General features: G+C 45.9%; 1 protein-coding gene across 6 annotated transcripts; it reads left to right on the top strand.

The window, feature by feature from the left end:
* Positions 1–5,720: 5,720 nt before the first annotated feature.
* Positions 5,721–19,047, top strand: CRYBA2 (crystallin beta A2). 6 transcript variants are annotated; one of them, XM_081201735.1, is made up of 7 exons: positions 5,721–5,794; positions 7,819–7,929; positions 10,796–10,990; positions 14,133–14,301; positions 14,626–14,767; positions 18,237–18,379; positions 18,773–19,047. In XM_081201735.1, exons 4-7 carry the CDS (start codon positions 14,144–14,146, stop codon positions 18,918–18,920), a joined length of 591 nt encoding a protein of 196 aa, XP_081057861.1. In that variant the 5' UTR covers positions 5,721–5,794; positions 7,819–7,929; positions 10,796–10,990; positions 14,133–14,143; the 3' UTR covers positions 18,921–19,047. The 6 variants fall into 6 exon arrangements, with proteins under 6 accessions (XP_081057861.1, XP_081057860.1, XP_081057865.1 ...); XM_081201734.1 differs by having other exon boundaries at positions 14,130–14,301; XM_081201739.1 differs by lacking the exons at positions 5,721–5,794; positions 7,819–7,929; positions 10,796–10,990 and adding an exon at positions 12,203–12,246 and having other exon boundaries at positions 14,130–14,301.
* The last annotated feature ends 1,891 nt before the right edge of the window (positions 19,048–20,938 follow it).

Below are 20,938 nucleotides of genomic sequence, written 5' to 3'. Positions count from 1 at the left end.
TGGTTCCCAACCTTTTTTGGGCCATATCCACCTAAGCATCTCTAAAATCCTGACACCGCCCCCCCTCCCCCGTGACACATAATTCTTATTATTCGAAAAGTGAACTCTTATTCACATGGAGGAAGCCTAAAGGGCCATTAACTGTTAATAACTCATTCTCTAATTGCCCCCCTTAAAAATCAAATTGTCCCCCTTTGGGGGATGTTGGGAACCATGGATTTAGATAATAATATTTACCTTTCCATCCTCAACCTAAATAAGGGCTGCCTTTCTGGTGAAGGAAAATACCAGAAAATCACCTGGTGGTATTTTACATTAGCTGAATGGGTTAACACCCTGCTTCGTTAGTGCTGCGGTCTCTACTGGAAGTGGCCTAGGCCCAGCAGCTGCTTAAAAAAATATTAAATGATGAGTGATTCAGACACAGATCTCCAACATCTTATTTTAGTTTGGCCTCTGCAAGTTGTCAACCAATTGGCAGCCAATTTTAATGAAACGTTAAAGGGCACCAAACTATCTAGGTAAGCATGCATAGGATTGGGCTACAAGGCTTAAAAATCAGTTGTAACCCTGGGCCAGTTGTTTAGGAATTTTATAAGCTTGAAACCAAAAGATACATTCACATAGCAACTGTAGGGGCTAAACTAGAGCATAACGTTAGAGCTATGCCCTTTAGCTTAGGTTGTTGTTTTTATTTTTACACCAATAGGCAATGCAGAAGGCCAGGCCAGTTTTCAGTGCAAGTGAGGGGAACTTTAATCCTTTGCTCCATGCTAGGATCCTGATCTGAAGTGTGCAAGTCTGCAGTTTGCATGGAGGGAGGGGGGAAAGCTCCCATTGAACCATGTGGCATAGGAGCTAAGAACATTACAAGCTGAAATGTTGCTGGTTTAAATCTCACCTGTCAGCATGAGCTCACAAGGTGGCTGAATGAGGATGAAATATTCAGCCCCTCTATCAGGCAGGGTTGTTGTTCCCACTCAGCTGTCTGTTTGGGCACCCTCAGGCAATAGGATGTTCTGTTCTCACTGTACCACAATCGTCACCAAGTACAGGAGGGACAGATCCACCCGCTAGGGTTTCATTCATGAGCTATCAGAGGCAAGTTTTATTGCTGATGCTATCAATGGTGATTGTTCAGCACTGCAGAATATCCCTCAGATTCTCTCCCTGAAGCCATGTCTTTTTTCCACACTTTAGGATTGCCATTTTATATATTTTAGTGGCAGAAGCACTGTGCACCCTTAAGAGCTGCTGGAGAAGCAGAAACTGCAAGCAAAACATTTTCTGCTTTCATGATTCCTTGCTGGGAAGTGTTCACCTGTTGATTTCTGCCAGACAAAGTTATTAAGAACACAAAGCCTTGGATAACGTTTCTGCCAAAGCCTTAGGGTTACCAGCTTTCTGAGCCTTTAATAACAGTATAATCTGCAGAATCAGCTATCTCCATGCTCTGGAAAGTTGAAGTCAATTCGAAGTCCAAGCAGTTGTTGATGGATTCCCCCCCCCCCTTTCTGGCCAGTTATTGGCAACCCTATGAGAACCTCAATCCTATCCAATAGTTTCCTTGTTACTCCACTCCTAGGCTTAATTGAAAATGACAGATATATTGTTTAGAAGACCAAATGGCTATTAAGTGAGCTTATGTCTATAATGTAGATAAACTCAGAGTTTGTACTCAATATATATGCAGGGACGCGGACTTATAAAAAATATTGGGGGGGCCCGGGAAAGCTCATGAATAATAAATAAGCTCATGAATATGCAAATAAAGTGGCTCCAGCCCTAAATAGGGCAAGCCACGCCCCCCAGCCAGCCGATTGGCTGGCTGGGAGGTGTGGCCAGTCGGGATTCCCCTGTTCTCGCGGGGGCTGAAACCGCCAGGAGGAAGGAAATTCCCCCCGGCAGTGCCTTGGCAGTGGCGGTGGTGCTGCGAAGCAGCGAGGCAGGAGCCCCCGCCCCCGGCGCTCTGCTGGAAGGGCGCCTGAGATTATTGGGGGGGCTGAGCCCCCCCAAAAATTTTTTTGAGGGGGCTCGAGCCCCCTCAAGCCCCATGGAGTCGGCGCCTATGTATATATGGAAAAAGCCAAAAGATTATAAACAGTCTAGAATTAGCATGGTTGCAAACCCTACAACTGCAGCTTCTCTTGAATGACCCTATAATTAAACTTCAAACTTGCAGATCGCATATATGGTACAAAGTAATGGTTCAAACAGTAAGTTGTAAGTGCCAAGGAGTGAAGTCACAAATTTATTCCGTATTGCTGGGGAATTGGATGGGACTTACTGGACTGAGACAGATCTGCGAGACTGACATAAATCACAGATACTAGTGCAGGATTGAAAAAGAAGTTAGAAAGAGGGTGCCTCTGGGAAGGAGTCAAAAGGCCAGTGGGCCAGCGAAAGACACTGTCATGCGGGCAGAAGAGGGGACGGTCAAGGAAGAAAAGAGATGGTTTGAGGACAATAGAGGAAGCCAGGGTCCAGAAGGAAGACACTAAGAGGATAATCAAGGAGGCCAGCAAGCCAGGAAGAGGATCCTGCTGCAGACAGTTGAGGACAGTGGGCTAGGAAGAGAGTCCTGCCCCCATGGCAGGCAAAGAGAACAAAGGACCAGAAACGGAGGCAGTGAATCAGGCCAGTGGGCCTAGAAAAGCGATGCTATAGAAAGCCAAGAGGCTAGGAAAAGCTTCTCTTTGGGTAGCGTGTCAGAGGCCATTGGCCAGAATGAGGGTCAAGGAGTCCAGCAGGCTAGGAAAAGAGGTACAATGGGAACAGTCGAGGCCAGTGGTTCAGTGAAAGAACCACTATGGAGACAGAGGCTACTGGGCTTGAAAGAGGATCAAGAAGGGCAGAGAAGGAATTGCTGATCATTGATGATCATGTCAGACCAACATCCTTCCTTCTCTGCCACACCCAGTGACCCCGACTGCTGAGCCAAGGAAAGATGAATGCATCATAATAGAAAAATATCTGGGGAGATTATATTTGTCATAGTTTATAGATTTGTATATTTGAGAGAGAGGTGATGGTATCACAGCCTGTCTATACCACCTTTCTTCCTCACAACAATCTCCAAGGCAGCTGCCAGGAAGCATGATAAGATTTTTTTAAAGGCAATGGTGAGTGTGAAAGCTCTGGAGGGATGAGAGTGGGAAATGTCCACACCTCAGCCCTTATTAATTACTGCTGCTACTAATGGTTGTTGATTAGTGGTTGTTCCCTACTGCTAATCTTTGAAGGTTCTGTGGTAACCATAGAGGAAAACAACAAAAACTGCTGCTCTTTCAAGGCTCCATGTGTTACCATGATCACCATTGGGGAAACAGCCCCTCCCCTGGAAGTGTGCTACCTAGCAACTGGGCCAGGTAGCACTAGAGGTTTAGGTCCCCGTGTGATGAGAAAATTCCCTATCTTCTCTGCTAAATAGTCTGTTGCCCCTGATTCTTCCCACCAGCAGGGCTGACCACTGAAAGTGGAAATCGTCCACTCCCTAAGCTGTAGATATTCTGCTACCAACACAAATTAGGGTGTTTATTATTATATCGTTTCCATCAATTTCACAACACCAACACCACATTTTCCCAACCCAAGCCCCCTTTGAAAACCATCCTTTACTGAATACAACCATCTCGTCCTCTGCCGTCCCCTTCTCCTTGTGCCCTCAATCTTTCCCAACATCAGGGTCTTTTCCAGGGAGTCTTCTCTTCTCATGAGGTGGCCAAAGTACTGGAGCCTCAGCTTCAGGATCTGTCCTTCCAGTGAGCACTCGGGGCTGATTTCCTCCGGAATGGATAGGTTTGATCTTCTTGCAGTCCATGGGATCTGCAGATCATACTGTTGTTAAAGGTTCAGAAAGCTGGTAACCCTAAGGCTTTGGCAGAAACGTTATCCAAGGCCCCCAGCATTTTTAATAGTTGCGTGGAAGACATTTCAGTCTATGGTTGTTTTCTCAGTGCTGCATGAGTGAGGGGAACAACTGCACTAGCTAAATTTCCCAGTTTGACTCCCTCCTTGCCTTAAGGATAAAATACAAAACCGCTTTGTTAAGACTTTCAGTTGAAAGTACTGTTGACATGATCTGCTGCTGCTGCTGCTGCTGCTGACGATGACCTTAAATGATTCTGTTCTACAGCCTTTCTTTTTACATGAGATTGTTTTAATAGTAATGTTATATTGTGTTTATTGTGCTTATTGTGGCAAGCTACTTTAAGCACTAGAACAGGCAGGATAGAAATTATGATTATACAAAATTATGAAGAAATATAGAAGCCTGTTCCTTTATTACATCTGAGTATCCTAACACATGCACATATGCTCATGAAAATGCTTGCATCCTGTCCTGTGTCTAGAGTTACCACATGTAAAGGAGAACCAGGACCCTGATTCTTTCAACGGTTGGGGCTGCTTTTTTTGAAAGTGTTGCATTTTCATTCCTAAGTGACAATCTGTACCTGTGAGCATCCCCTCTTATATACAGCAATTTCAAGGTACAGGAGTCTTACCCATCTTTACATCTGGCTACCCTTTGTATATGCGTTAACACACACATTTAGCAAATCTATAGCCAAATGCCACCTCCAATGTCCACATCCAAACAACACACAAATTCCAGCCTGCGCCCTCTAGATCCACCAGTATTTTAGGACAGGGTGCGGAACCTGGACCCCGAAGCCACACATGGCTGTTGCCTGCAGGGAGAGTGGAGATGGGGGAGGAGGGGGATAAGCTGAAGGAGGAAGTGGGGAAAAATCAGACCTCTAGCAAGAGCAATCTGTCTCTCCCTGGACAGATCACTGAGAGGGCTGAAAAAGGGGGAAGAGAAAGAAAGGAAGAGAGACAAGGGGGTGTCAGAAAGGGAAATAGAAAAGGAAGAAGCCTGCTCAAATTTGGCTCTGACCACACTAAGCATCTGCACATTCCCTGGGGGAATGTTGCTGACATCAACATAAAAAGTTTTACCAATCTGGGGAATCTCTCAAGCTACCTGTACTGCTGCCAGTTAAAGTCCTTCTTTTTGGGCCCTGCTGAGCAGTTTCGATACTGAGGAAGGAAGCCGGACCTTCACAGTGGTTGCTCCAACATACTGGTCAAGTTTACAGGAAGAAATCCAGTTGGGTCCCTCCCTCTCTCTTGACATGCGGGGGGGGGGGGGGATGCCATGCACATATTTTTGGGGTAATTTTTAGATATAGGCATTCTAATTCCCCCTCCCCCCAAGTCCTTGTTTTTGTTTTAGCTGTGAAATTCCATCTCACTTTTTATCACTGTTGTTAACTGCCTCAAGTTTGAGAGAGGTGGCACACTTTTTATTTATTTAAACAAAGCAATTCATAGAGTGTCACTTCTGTGGGTTCATATGTTTAGGGTCTATCTATGCTATACAGTTCTATGGAGCTAGGAGGCTTCCGCTATGGAAGCGGCATCAATTAGAGACCCTTGTTCAGTCCCAGGAGCCAGGCATTGAGACATCATCATCTGTGTGGTAACAGCTGGCTGGTCTTTTGTGGCCTTTCAGGTGGATTAGTCCCCATAGCAATCAGAGGCCAGACAGGTAACTTGATGTTCAGGGCGAGGGCGGGAGAAGCTGTGCTCAGGATATCAGCAGGTCTGTTTCCTTTCACACTGTGTACCAAGGGCAAGGGTGTGTGTGTGTGTGTGTGTGTGTGTGTGTGTGTGTGTGTATCCCCAGTGTCCAAATACAGAGAAACATTAAGCTGATGCTCTTCCTTTCAGAGGTCCCTTCAGAGCCTCATCTCAAAAGATCCTTCTCCTAAAGACATCTGAGGAGTGGGTAAGAGCATGTGCTTTGATCTGGATGCCCCTCAGAGCAAACAGCTCAGCTCAGTCAAGAACTCAGTGGATGCCTTCGGTGAACTACTATCCTCCTCAAGCTATATAATATGTGGCTAATCATATTGTCCTACCTTACAGGGGCATCATTAATGATGTACTGTATGTGTGCTTTGGGCTTTCTAGAAAAGCACTACATACATATTTTTATTCTTTATACTGTAACGCACCTACAAAATTTAGAAGTAAAATTTCTTGCAGCAAATGACTGAACAGAGTGACAAAGGCAGTTTTCATGCACTATCAAGCAACTTGTCCAATAAGAGGTTATTGGGAACTGGACAATAGTTGTTCAGTACCTCTGTATCCAGGGAATCCCTCTTGGGAAGAGGATGGACCATTGCCTCCTTAAGGACCAGTGGCACCTTCTCCCTCATGCGACTCACCCATGTGGGCTCACCCAGCAACACCCTTTCATCTGCCTTTTGTAAGCCACGATGGGCAAGGGTCAAAAGGACACTTAGTCAATCTCCTTCAAGCAGCTTGTCTGCATTCTCAGACTGCAAGAATTGAACTTGATCCAAGGTAACCTGACCAGATGATGCTGGTCATGAACATTCCATCAACTCAAGGAACAAACCAATCAGCTAAACAGTATCTTCACTCCAGGGAGGGAAGAGGGTATCAGTTTGGCTGGGTACAAGGAGAACTGGGTGTGAAGCAGACTGAAGCTGACCAGAAAGCTGAGAAGCAAGGTCTTCCCAAGAAATCTGGCCCTGTGGGCTGGCACATCCAAATGTCCCTCCCTTAACATCATGTCCCTTCCAAATACTGGTGTTGCACATATGTCCATATGTTGCTGTGATAGTGCCCTTTTATTTATTTATTTTTCACATTGGATTTCCTTGCCACCTTTATACAGCCAAAGTTAGTGTTATGACCTGAAGGGTTATATGGTTCGCATCTTGGAAGAACATCTAACATTAAGGGGTTCAGGATGGGAAAGCCTGTGAGATGACAGCAGGAAAGGTGTGGATAGGCAGAGGTATTTTGGAAACGAGAGGTAAGGCTGCCACCTTTGTATGGTGTAGCTTATGTCCCTTTAATAGCTGCAATATGATGAAAAAACTCCTAAAGATGCAAAGACCTGCCTAGATCTGGAAATCTAAAGGGAGTAGTGAGGTCCAAAGGGGCACTATAGAGGTAACAGACTGAAGATGGGGACTCTCCACAAGAGGTCCCGGAGCTCGTTGCCCTCTTGGGATTTTCAGATCAGGCAACCCGTGAGGATGGTGAGGCAATGAGCGATCAGAAACTTGCAAGTGAGTGCATGAGAAAAGGCAACTGGTCATTCCTAAGCTTAAGGTTCAAGAAGTGCTGGAGTGAAGGAGTGTCAGAAAAAACAGAGTGCCCTGTCCAGAATGCTGCCAGTACTGCCTGTTGGTCCACAGTACCCAAAATGATAAATAACAGGTGGTGTACTCTGGTTTTAATAAGCTTTCCTTGTATTTGGAATGGATTCAGTGGCCCGGACATCTCCTAGATCTTACTGAAGGAGATGCTTTTCCTGCCACCTTAGCACCTGGCTGTATTGGGGTAAATGACAGGCTGCCTGCCCTATTTGCATTTCCTTCCTAAGGCAGCAGGATGATTTGTTAGTGAAATCAGATGGCAGAAGCAGGGAGAGAGTGTGAGTTGGGGGAAGAGGGAGAAGAGAGGCAGTGGGAGCTATTCCTGATCTAATCAGCCAGACCTGGTAAATAAACCCAGCTGTATCTGTGCCTGCAGCAGGAAATGGTCCTCGGAGCAAACAGTGCACCAGGCAACGGGTGGCAAGATAAACAGGGGTTGGTGCTGCTTCCATCTGCTCCAGGGAGGGAGGGGGGAAATGTGGCTGCAGCAAAACTGTCTCCCTAGTACTGGACAGTCACACACATGTGGGGACCAGGAATCCACACTGAGGGATCTGCTGCAGTCTGTTAAATCTATGCAATTGCTCACCTGCCTTCCTATTATTCCACCTAGAGGGGCTGAAAATAAGGGAAGGTGAATGTGATGCCCCACGCTTTGGAAATCTGCAGAAGAACCAGCAGACTCGCCTTGACACTATTTACTCAATCATACACTTAACAAGTGGTAGGATTTATTATTGCCTTGGTTCCTTATTCAACATTTACCTAATTTGTGGATGTAATTGTGTGGCTAGTTTTGGGGTTGGTCCCATGACGTGAAAGTAAGTGATTTCATTGGTTCAGTCACTTTTAATGAAGTCAAATAGAAGGTTTGGTTACTCAGCGATTTACCATAGCTCAACAAACTAATTATACTCTGGTCTGTTATAACAAACGAATCAAAGATAATGATGCCAAGTTCTTTGTAGGTACTCTAGAGATGTATTAACTGAAATGATTGCTCACATTTAATTCACCAACTAGATCAGCCAAGCCTTCTAGATACAAACCACAGACATTCTTTCCACCAATACCAGTAGGGTAACTGGATGCAACATTGTTCTTTCAACGGAAGCATAGAATAACTTGTTTCGGGAGGTGCAATTTTTCTTATCCTTACATGGCAAGCTACTTGGCCTTGGCCTGGGTGCCAAGGACTCAGGAAATGACAACTGAACTCTACAGAATAGAGACACTTTTCCTTTGGAAGTTTCAAGGCTGGTCATTGGAGTGGGGTGGGGCCATTTGGAGTAATTAAACCATTGCTTCCTGTGGCATTTGGGCATCCCAAGCCAGTAAAGGACATGGAGGGAAGTAATAGGGAAACCACTTGCAAGTAGACCAGCCAATCAATATTGAGGTCCAAATTATCCTGAAAACCTTGCAGGGAAGGGATATTTACTGACCATACCTGCTGGGTACAACGAAAGACATGATCTGTTTTAGTGCTGCATAGAATGGACCTGACAGATCAAATTAACTTATGCAGCAGCAGGAGAAGGCCTTGAGCTAACAATAGGAGGCAGCAACTTCAACACAGAAAACAAAATACCCCCCCTTCTCCTTCTCTTGCTTGTAGTATGGCTAGCAGATTAGTTAGGAACCCCTAGAGACAGCACCAGTTGTTGAGGATAGAACAGCTGGCAGAAGGGCATGAGATGCAATTCTTCCAAGGCATTAAGGAGCTGAATCACCTTTGGATGCTGGGGGCCATATTGCTGCCTTCTCTTTCCCCTTGATGCAAAGTTAAACAGCACAATTGTTGAGACTCATCCCCACTTTCCTTGTGGGGGCAGTTGTGGTCTTCTCATCTAATCCTTCATCTTCCTAGCGTGGGGGAGGTTCAACTCACCCAAGCCATTCCTAACACATTGATGATCCATAAACAACTTAGGGGTCAAAGTAAATTATAGAATGACTATGCAATTATAAAAATGGTGGGGCCACAAAACACATCACATCAGAATGCATGAATTCAATCTGACACTTGTAACTATTTATTTATTAAATTTGTATATAGCCAGCGACCGTTTTAGGCTCATCTCATATGTGTGCGACTGCAAACGCGTGCATTGTGCCAAACCTGGAAGCAACCTGAAAACATCACAAAAATGTCACAAAAGAAGGCCGAATGGGGCAGGGTTGGAATGAGGTGTTTACAGGCTTTCAGTGAGTGTTCCGATTATACACAAGTATGCAAACACGTGTATAATCGGAATACTGCCCTTCATCTGAAGATCTCAGGATGGTTCACAGCATAAAAATACAAGAGAAAAACACAAGATACATAGAGCCATAGAATTGTAGATTTGGAAAAGGTCCCAAGGGTCATCTAGTCCAACCCATATTTTGGAGGAGACAAACGCATAATGGCACACAGACCCTGCCACAAAAAAGAGGGGAGTGAAGATCTACATCAGGAAAAAGGAGGAAATAAAGGTTAACACTGATCATAATGGAGACCAGTCAAGAGAGATCTGCTGTGTGGGCAGCATGGGGGAGGGGCTGCCAAGGAGGTTGCATATCTGGCCTCCAAGGAGCATGTTGCAGCTACCGCTGGCACTGTTGCCATACTGGTGAGTGAAGCATTCCTTGGAGGCCAGATTTGCAGTCCCTATGGATCCTTCCAGGTGAGGCGGTTGCCTCATCTGACTCATAGGCCTGGATCTCAGAAATGCTGAAGTCACATGGGTCACCTTACACATCTAAGAGGTACTAAGTTGCCTTCAGCATCCTCAGAGAAGCAACTTCACTGAGGTTTGCCATGTATTTATTTTACATATGCACCCCACTCATCTTTATAAATGTGAAGTGCCTAATTTAATATGTAAGAATATTTAAGAGGAATCAGTTAATTAGCCGGTTAAAAGCCAAAATGTAACCGAAGGGGAGAAATACTGGCTAGCGTGGTAACTGTGAGCCCAAGGATCACAGCTTCTCTATGACCCCATAAAACTACACACACATCATAACTAGTCATTTATGAAAGCACCTAATATGCACAAAGCTCTGTACAAATATAGAACAATAGGTCTCTGCCCACAGAGTCACAATCTTCAGAAGACCTGAGAGAAGGAGAGGGGAGTTGGAAGGGTGAAAAACAGATCAATAATACATCTAAACCATGGGTAGGCAAACTAAGGCCTGGGGGCCAGATCCTGCCCTATCACCTTCTAAATCTGGCCCGCGGAATTTTTTCATCCCCCCCAAAAAAATAGTCCGGCCCCCCACAAGGTCTGGGGGACAGTGGACTGGCCCCCTGCAGAAAAAGTTTGCTGACCCCTGATCTAAACCTACCAATACAGAACTGTAATAATGTATAGAACAGGCTTCCTCAACCTCGGCCCTCCAGATGCTTTTGGCCTACAACTCCCATGATCCCTAGCTAGCAGGAGCAGTGGTCAGGGATGTTGGGAATTGTAGTCTCAAAACATCTGGAGGGCCAAGGTTGAGAAGCCTGGTATAGAACATCAGGAGGGGAAAGCAAGTGGGAAATAGTTTTGATTCATTTCAGTTAGTGAGTCATTATCCATTGTCTTTCTCTTTTGCAGTTCCCTGAACAATCCCTGCCCTTCTGCACCCCCTTGTGGGCCAGGGTGGGATTCTCAACAACCACAAGAGAGTGCTGGATTTTTGTGGAAGGATTTCTGTAAGAACAGAATGGGCTGGGAGGCCACTGAAGCAGGTGTGGCTCCCACAGAGGTTACTCTGAAATACAAATGGACAGCCCTTCATTGTTGTGCAAGGCAAGTACTGTACCATCACTGTGGCTGGAACGCAACCCCACAAGGCTGTGCACACATTATGGCTCCGTGTATACTATACAGTACTTTTAAAGCACCTTCTTTTCCTCAAAGAATTCTGGGAACGGATTCTTGCTAAGGGTGATTGAAAATTGTAACTGTACACTACAATTCCCAGAATTCTTAAAGGGAAATAACATGCTTTTGTGGCATTTACCTATTAGTTGTTGATATATGCCTCCAGGTTACTTTAGATGTGGATTCTTGCTTATTATCTACTTCTTTGGAGTAGACATTCCCTACACCTGTTTCCCCATCTAGGTACAACAGGGGCTGGGGGGACCTGTAACCCACCAGCTGTTGGACTGCAGCTCCCATCACCCGCAGCCGGCATACCCAATGGTCAGGGAGGATGTGAACTGTAATCCACCAACACCTGGAAGACCGCAGGTTCCCCACCCCTGTGGTATAGCAATCAAAGGGTAAAATGTAAAGGGTGCCAAAGCAGAAATGTGTATTCTTACCGCTTTGGTGTGGCAGGCCCACACCATACATTTACAGCATAACCAACACACATTTAAGGCACATGACCCCCCCCCCAAGGAACCTGGGAACTGTAGTTTGTTCAGGGTGCTGCCCATTGTAGCTCTGAGAAGGAAACTACAGTCAAGGGGGGGGGGGGAATCTGAGTCACAAAGCCTGGAGCTAACTTGAAGGCTTTTGAATCACCCCAGATGTATAGGCTCAGTAAGGTTTCACACTGAGGGGCATGATGCCAGGGACAGGAAAGTATGAGGCACTTGGGGCAGAGGGAGGCATTTCTCTAGAGTGCCATCTCTGATGGCGCCAGGGGTAGCTTCTCTGTCCTGCGGAATGGCTGCCAGCCTTTCCTGTGCAATGTCCTGGGAAAGGGCCATGTTCTTAATCCTCTGGCTGAGCAGAGGCATTGTTTGGAGGGTGAAAGAAAAATGGCACGTCAGGGCCTTTGTCTTTTGTGTCCCTCCGCTGCTAAGCAAACATGGCCAGTGCTTCCCATTGTTAGCCTCAGGAGAGAGGAGAGGCATCTCGCCATGATGGGTAAGAGGAATGGACAGCCTGGGCTGGGGCTGGGCTGCTTCACCTCCCACAGCTGCCGCTGCTGACTCAGCACAACCTATTGGTGCTCAGTCATTGGACACTTGGCCAAGCCAGGCTATATAATGCTGCTGGGGTCCCCCAGCCCAGCACCACCACTCTTGCCTCCGTGCACTGCCTGCCAAGTAAGTACCAGCCCCCTGCCCTCCCCAAACAGCCCCAGTGGCCCACCCCCTGTGTCCTTATGTGTGGTATCCTGGTAGGGATGGAAGGACCTATCAGTTTTGGTTCTCTCGGTTTCTCCAGTCTTAAATTTGATTCCTCATATTTCTGGAGCAATTTTGTGCTTTATTTCCCTAAATTCTCATAAAAATTCATTTGCATTTTAGCACATATTTCTCCTAATAAACATACTTTTGGATGCAGTTTTAATTAATGTACACATTTTTGCTAGCAATTCCCCCTAATATAATGCATTTTTATGTTATTTTCTCATAACATATTCGTTTCTATGCACACTTTCCCAAATACATGCATTTTTGTAAACACTGTTTGCTTTGAGAATTGCATTGCAAAATTGGGATAAGTAAAAAATTGAAGGATAATTGCTTTGGAAAATGTGGATTTAAATGTGAATGGAATTGAGTGTCTCCCCCCTCCCTATATACTTCCCCTCCCTTGGAGAATCACTGGGGAAAGATTTCTCTGCAAGGACTTCAACTCATAATTTCTGGGTCAACCGACAAAGGGGATGAATTGGGCAGGAGAGATTCGGCACATTCCTCCAGGGTATGGTTCTGTACTGGTTTCGCTTGCTTTCATGAGTTACTTGGAGATGTTTGTTCTATCGGCACCTTTCCTGATGCACCTGCTCTTTGCTGGCAGCAAGCTGTGGTCTGGATTGCATTAGTTGATGGGTGTTGTTGTTGAATGACTGGTCCTGCCTTTAGATAGAGGGCTATGTTGAATGGCATTTCAGACCCATCTACCTCTGGAATTCTGTATGACCCACAACTGCAACAGGGCTATCCTTTTTTCTTTTGTTCTTTTAAAAGTAACAATTAGAATGCATTGGCAGGAAAGTCAAACACAGCACTGAAGGGTGTGTGTATATGTAAGTGTGCACTATAACGTAAGATGGAAGGGGTCAGCAGAAATCTAGTGGCACAATTCTGGCACCAGGCTGTGTGTAATAAAAATGTAAAGGAATCTTTCCAAAAACTTTTCTTCCCTTGAGGGGAGGGGGCCTGTCACTTGGATTCTGGATTTCCCTTCAACTCCAGACAACATACCTCATAAACTTAGACAGGAATGCAGCTGGATCATGGGGACTGACAGTCCTACGAGAGCTTGCAGATGTTGACTGAACTCTAGGTTAAAGGAAGGTATGAGATTTTGCTCCATTTAAGAAAAACGAAAAGACCCAATATATTTGGCTCCCAAGTCAGAAAGTACAGAGTGAGTCTTTTAAAAGAGGCCCCGTGGAACATGTGTACTCTGTATCCACGGGGCCTCTTTTAAAGGACTCACGCTGTATAATAGAAAATGAAATAAGGTCCCTTTAATAGGACCTTCAGACCTGCTCCCTGGGGTGAGCTGCATCGCCCTGTCTAATGGTAGAGCTGGGTGTGTAGGCACCCGTTTTCCACTGACTCACTCCACCATCTGCATGAATCCAGCCGCTGGTCAGCAAGGACAGGGGGGTGCTCCATTGTACAAACTAGCCAGGGATAGGTGCTAGTAAAATGAGATGACAAATTGAGGAGGAATAGATGAAAAGGAGCATCATGGACTCTCTTGGCCTGTACAATTCATCACTTAGCCAGATAATCCTCCTCAGAGTCTGGTTACTTTTTCTAGCATTTCAGATGCTACTGTCTGTCTCTTCTCCATGACCCATTCTCTTAACTGTATGGCATGGTGCTTGCTGATGCTACTCCACGATAGCTGCTAACAGGGTGAACTTTGGATTTTCTGTGGGTAGTGCAGGGGGACAGGCTGACCCCACCCTGCTGCCATCACCACCAGAAACAAGCATTAAAAACCCACAAACATTGCATTTCTATAGCAGAAGAGCTGCCCATGACCAGCCAGCACATGGAGACCCTGGGTCAATTCAAGATAACCGTCTGGGAGGAAGAAAACTTCCAGGGGAAGCGCTGTGAGTTTCTGATGGAATGTCCCAGCATCATGGAACGTGGCTTCCGCAAGATCCGCTCCATCAAGGTGGAAAGTGGCCCGTAAGTGCTTCGGTGTCCATAGAGCAATATTTGCAAAGCTGGCTTGAAAAGAGCAGCATGCTTGGAGAATCCACAGATATATATGGCTGATGGGTAGAAGGAAAGAGGGAGGGAGGGAGGGAGGGAGGGAGGGAGGGAGGGAGAGAGAGAGAGAGAGAGAGAGAGCGCTCCATAGGGGGCTTCTGCCAGTCTTTCACCCCATAATGTTTCACAGGCAGTTATTGGATGGTTTGAGCAATATTTGATTTTGATTTTTAAATTTTATTGTGAGTTTTAAATTTGAAGCTACCATCATTTGCGCTCTCTCTCTTCTCATCTTTACAGCTGGGTGGGGTTTGAGTACCCTGAATACCAAGGACAGCAGTTCATCTTGGAGAAAGGAGACTACCCTCGGTGGGAGGCCTGGAGTGGGAACAGTGGCTACAGGACCGAGCACCTGCTCTCCTTCCGGACTATCAAGTGTGCTGTGAGTGCAATAATATACTCTCTTGGCTCTAAAAAAACACCTGAAAGGGACCCAATCCCCAATGGAGAAGGGTGCCTCCTGGTCTTGTTCCAGAGAGCACAGAGTAAAAGGAAACACAAAACTATCCGGTGGGGCAAAGGGATCCCCAAATGGTGGTGGAAAACAACGACAACAACAATACCATATTTCATTGATCAAGCACCATCTCTTTGAAAAGCACTCTTCTAACCAAAGCTACCTCCAGAACATACCGATTTCATTTGCTGCCTGTAATAAATTAAGTGGAAGCATGACAGAAGAGTCTTCAAGGACAAAGGTGGTTTCAGTGAAATTGCCAGGGGGAGTGACATTAACAAAGCTGAAATGAAATTAACAGGCTGTCTGACAAGCTGATATCCCACAGATGCACAACAGGTGAAGGTGATTGTTTTTATGAGACAAATGAAGTGCTGTTAATCCAGTAGCAAGCAAGCTTTTGAGTTATACAGAGCTCTTCATCAGAACTCTTTTGTTGCAGATTTCTGTATAGCTCCTGTCAGTCAACTAAAACCATGACACTCTTCCTGTTTTCCACCTTTTTATTTTCGGGGGCTCAGGGGAAATGTAAAATTATGCTCAGTGTTGAATGAGGGCAAGGACTGCATTCAGAAGGAACAAGGGGGAAAGGGGTTTGGAGAAGCTGTGGAGATCTCATCTCCTGCATCATTGGGGAGCCTTAAAGGTAAAAGCCCATTCTCCAGATGGTGACTCAATAACCAGGGAGAGAAGGGACACATATAAACAGTTAACAATGTACTCTGGAGGACAGGGCCAAACAAGGTTGCAATCTTGCTTATCTTCATGACCTTTCACAAATGAGGGTGGCTATGGGGAAGAAATAGCTTTTATCTCAGACAGGATTGCTAGGTCCAGATGACAAGAGGGCTCTTGCATCTTTTACAGTGGCTCCCAGTTTGGTTTTCAGCATCTTAGTCCTGCAGTGATGAGACAATATTTCCCTTCTGTTCAAAGCTTCATCAGGGTCTGGGGTCCCACAACCCTAATCTGAACCAATGAGAGGCTCATATTAGGGTTGCCACCTTCAATTTTAGAGGGAAAAAATCACTGCTGTAGAACAATTTCCTCCAAGTCCTTCCCCTTGCTTTCACTAAAATGAGTGAGATTGAGGAGAATGAAGAATTTAGATCTCCCTCTGCAGAAGTGCTGTGTATTGGGGCTTTTATGGCAGCATCTCTGGGTCAGAAGGCTGAGTCCCTTGGCTAGATCAATAAGAGGCCCATGCTGTTTGACAAACAATACACACCCTGCAAGCCAAGGCGGTAAATAACTCTAAAATGAACCACATGCTTTGGTCTCCTTTTTTGTCTAAAAGTGTCCCAGTCCATAAGCAGAGTGGACTGAACTAAGGCAAGCCCATGGGGGAAACCAGGTGTTCATTCACTGTACTGTGCTGAGGCAGGAAGGGTTTGCTAGGTCCAGATGTCGAGAGGGCGCTTGCATCTTTTACAGTGGCTCCCAGTTTGGTTTTCGCCATCTTAGTCCATATAGCTCAGTTTGGCACATGGCTTTGGGGCAAAGGAGCTGCCTCAATGGCAGAAGCAAACTAAATAAATGAATGTGGAGTGGCATATATTAAAAAGCTCCCATAGACAAATGAATAAGTTGGGAGGGGTGCTTTTTTTTAGCATTAACGTCAGAAAGCTGGTCAAGGGTGTGAAAGGTTGGCATTGAAAAGGAAAGGGGGTTTTGTTTTTGTTTTTTGCAAGTGTCAGCCAGGCTTTCTGGGACAAATGTATAGTACCAGCTCCAAACAGGCTATAGCCAGTATGGCATATCACTCCATCTTGAAGAGCGGTTGCTTCTGTTCCTAACCGGGGTTTAAAATCTCTGCACGTCCTCATCTCTGGGCTTTAATAACAACCAGTCAGATTATGTCCGCGCTTTAATAAAGGGGTGTGAGATATCATCTCGTTTCTGGCTGGCAGGATCACTTGGCGGAGTGCAGCCTGCAGGAATGGGTGATAGGGGAGGGGGGAGGGGGATGCAGCTGTGCCCAGTTTCAGTTTTAACCCCTTGAGTCCACAGCAGGATAGCAAGAGACTATGCATCCTGACCACTTGGAAAGCCGGGAGGGTTTTCTTTGCATAACGGATAGAATCCCAAGCCTTTCTTTTCTGCTTGCTGGGGACTATGTTAACAGACAGACCCATAAAGATGCTTGACAGTCATTCACCAACAGCTGCTTGGCAGCAGCACACACAGTGCCCAAGGATGCCCAAGTGAGGTCCTCTGGGTGTTACTGGTCTCTTAACTCCCATCATCCCTGACCACTGGCTATGCAGGCTGGGAATTATAGGAGTTTGAGTTCAACAATGTCTGGAGAATCACAGGGTCCCGACTTCTGATCTAGGGAAACCAGAGGCAATGGATGATAAAACTCCTTTGCATGTGCTCTCTCTGTGTGCACATGCAGTATCACCACTGTGCACAGAGTTTTACAGTGTGTCAAGCAAAATACAGATTCCAGCTCCTGAGAAGTTTACAGTATATGTCTACAGTTCATTTAGGCTTTGTAGGGGATGGGGACTAAGAAGGGTTGCGCCAAAAGCCTTATAAGAAAGGGGGGGATTTTCAAAAGGTTTTTGAAGGGAGGTGGGCCACACAGATGTCCAATCATAAGGGGAAGCAAATATAAACATTATGGCATCATCCAGAGGATGATGAGACCTCACATGGTTGAAGGGACTGGCATTAGAGAGGGTAGGGAAGAAGGGAGCAAGTCCATAATACAGATCAGGGAATTTTGACAGGTGCTGGTTGTGCAGGAAGGGCCCTTCAGAGCAGTGCCTGAGGAGTTCTACCATCCACTGCAATCTGATCATTGCAATCCAGCCTGCCAATAGGACAGTGGCTTAGCCACAGGGGAATAAAGAGAAGAAAGTGAAGAAAAGGAGAGCTGAAAGGGAAGGTGGATAAAAATGCAGGAATAGCAAATGGTGTTCTTTTAGATTCAAGGATCTTGCCTTTCTTCCTTTCCTCTGTCATAACTGGCCTGGTTCGCACACAACACTAAGTCATGGTTTATTAAATTATGGTTTAGCATTATGTGTGAACCCTGCCCAGCAGTACCTATGGTTTGTTTACTGCCAACAAATCACCATATGAAACTGTGGTTTATTATTGCCTTACAACACTTGGTGTGTTTTAACTATGGCTTGGTGTTATCTGTGACTCCAGCACCCTTCCATAAACATGGTGTGTTTCACCACCTCACTGCAGACATTCACCAAAAGACATGAGGCTAGGGCAGCTGGGAAAAAAACCCAAATGTAGGAGAAATAAGCCATGGTGTGTTTGCTCATCTGTTAGGCAACTCATGGTGAACTTGTGGTTTATCTGTTGGGTATTAAAAGTCTTTGCCTGTGACAGTCCCACACCAAATCATCCTCCACTTTAACCTATCCTGCAGAACCACAGTGACAGCAAAGTTACCCTGTATGAGGCAGAGAACTTCCAAGGACGTAAGTTTGAGCTCAGCGATGACTATCCATCCCTGCAGGCCATGGGCTGGGGCAACAAGGAGGTGGCTTCTATCAAGGTCAATTCTGGAGCGTAAGTGATGCCTTCTGAGTTGGAGCGAAGTTGGAAGGGCCACCCACCCCGCAGGTTCTGTGAAGGGAATCCTCCCATAACCTCATTCTTACTTTGCCAAAAACACCAATAAGCACAGCTAGCTGGATGAACCATGAGCAATCCTGGGATTGCCATAGCTGCCTCCCTTTTTAAAGAGAAACTATCCCAGGCTCCCGGTCTCCTTCCCCAATTGCGTCCTGCCCTTTTGAGACTGGTTGATCAGTAACAGCTGCTGGAGGAGGAGTGGACCCCCCCCAAAGGATATGGGTTAAAAAGCAGCGGGAGGGGGGCTGAACTATCCCTTCTTCGGTGTAGGATATGCTTTTGGGGCTGGAAGTGCCTGTATTGCCAATGTTCTGCTTTATCCCCTAGATGGGTGGCATATCAATACCCAGGGTACCGGGGCTACCAATATGTCTTGGAGCGGGACAGACAGAATGGTGAATACAAAAAGTACAGCGAATACAGCACCCAGGCCCACACCAACCAGATCCAGTCCATCCGCCGTGTCCAGCACTGAGCTGTGTCTTAGCAGCAGCAGCAGCATCGGCCCTCCTGCACTCCACCAGCACCCCCCACACCTGCCTGTGCGCCCAAGGGCCCGCCAAGCAGTAGACCTGCACCTGGTAGCCAATAAAGGCATTTACCAAACCCATCTTTCTTTTGTGCATCTGTTATTATTATTAATTAATTAATTAATTAATTAATTTATACCCAGCAGGCTGGTTGGTTTACCTGCTGGCATACAAACCGAGAAAGCTAAGCAGAATTCACTGTCTCTGACACACACAACACACTGAAGGTCCATCCCTAAAGCCTCAACAAGGCACAGACAAACATTTGGTGTTTTTTTTACACCAGAAGGAAACTAAAACTGAGCCACAGTAGGATTGCCAACCAATCAGAAAAAGTGGTCTGGTCTGTGCTTGTGTTTTTAAACCGCATCTTCACATTCAGAAATCTGGCAGGGAAGCTTTTCACAGCATGAAGATAAACCTTATCTGCTAATGCCTCCGCATATCAAGCCACCGTTAATGGCACAGTTCCTGAGACCAGCTGAAAAGTTGGCAACCTTAGTTGGGGATCCTTATACAAAGGCACAATGGCTCTTTTCCTTTCTTCCCCTTGTGACTGTGGAGACATAGCTCACTCACCCCTCGCAATGGAAATGGAGAAGTCTGAGGTTCCCCCCTCAGCTACTCAGAATACAGGTTTTGGTACATAGAATCATAGAATCATAGAGTTGGAATAGACCACAAGGGCCATCGAGTCCAACCCCCTGCCAAGCAGGAAACACCATCAGAGCACTCCTGACATATGGTTGTCAAGCCTCTGCTTAAAGACCTCCAAAGAAGGAGACGCCACCACACTCCTTGGCAGCAAATTCTACTGTCAAACAGCTCTTACTGTCAGGAAGTTCTTCCTAATGTTTAGGTGGAATCTTCTTTCTTGTAGTTTGGATCCATTGCTCCGTGTCCGCTTCTCTGGAGCAGCAGAAAACAACCTTTCTCCCTCCTCTATGTGACATCCTTTTATATATTTGAACATGGCTATCATATCACCCCTTAACCTCCTCTTCTCCAGGCTAAACATGCCCAGCTCCCTTAGCCGTTCCTCATAAGGCATCGTTTCCAGGCCTTTGACCATTTTGGTTGCCCTCCTCTGGACACGTTCCAGTTTGTCAGTGTCCTTCTTGAACTGTGGTGCCCAGAACTGGACACAGTACTCCAGGTGAGGTCTGACCAGAGCAGAATACAGTGGCACTATTACTTCCCTTGATCTGGATGCTATACTCCTATTGATGCGGCCCAGAATTGCATTGGCTTTTTTAGCTGCCACGTCACACTGTTGGCTCATGTCAAGTTTGTGGTCAACCAAGACTCCTAGATCCTTTTCACATGTACTGCTCTCAAGCCAGGTGTCACCCATCTTGTATTTGTGCCTCTCATTTTTTTTTCCCCAAGTGCAATACTTTACATTTCTCCCTGTTAAAGTTCATCTTGTTTGTTTTGGCCCAGTTCTCTAATCTGTCAAGGTCATTTTGAAGTGTGATCCTCTGGGGTGTTAGCCACCCCTCCCAGTTTGGTGTCATCTGCAAATTTGATCAGGATGCCCTTGAGTCCATCATCCAAGTCGTTGATAAAGATGTTGAATAAGACCGGGCCCAAGACAGAACCCTGTGGCACCCCACTAGTCACTCTTCTCCAGGATGAAGAGGAACCATTGATGAGCACCCTTTGGGTTCGGTCAGTCAGCCAGTTACAAATCCACTGAGTGGTAGCATAGTCAAGACCGCATTTTACCAGCTTCTTTACAAGAATATCATGGGGCACCTTGTCGAATGCCTTGCTGAAATCAAGGTAGGCTACATCCACTGCGTTCCCTTCATCTACCAGGCTTGTAATTCTGTCAAAAAACGAGATCAGGTTAGTCTGACATGACTTATTTTTCAGAAATCCATGCTGACTATTGGTGATCACAGCATTCCTTTCTAGGTGCTCACAGACTGTTTGCTTAATGATCTGTTGCAGAATCTTC

Source organism: Podarcis bocagei, assembly GCF_964188305.1.
Source record: "Podarcis bocagei genome assembly, chromosome: 1".
NCBI classification, from domain to species: domain Eukaryota; kingdom Metazoa; phylum Chordata; class Lepidosauria; order Squamata; family Lacertidae; genus Podarcis; species Podarcis bocagei.
Note: the sequence above shows the minus strand (reverse complement) of the source record. Positions and strands in the feature narration are given on the sequence as shown.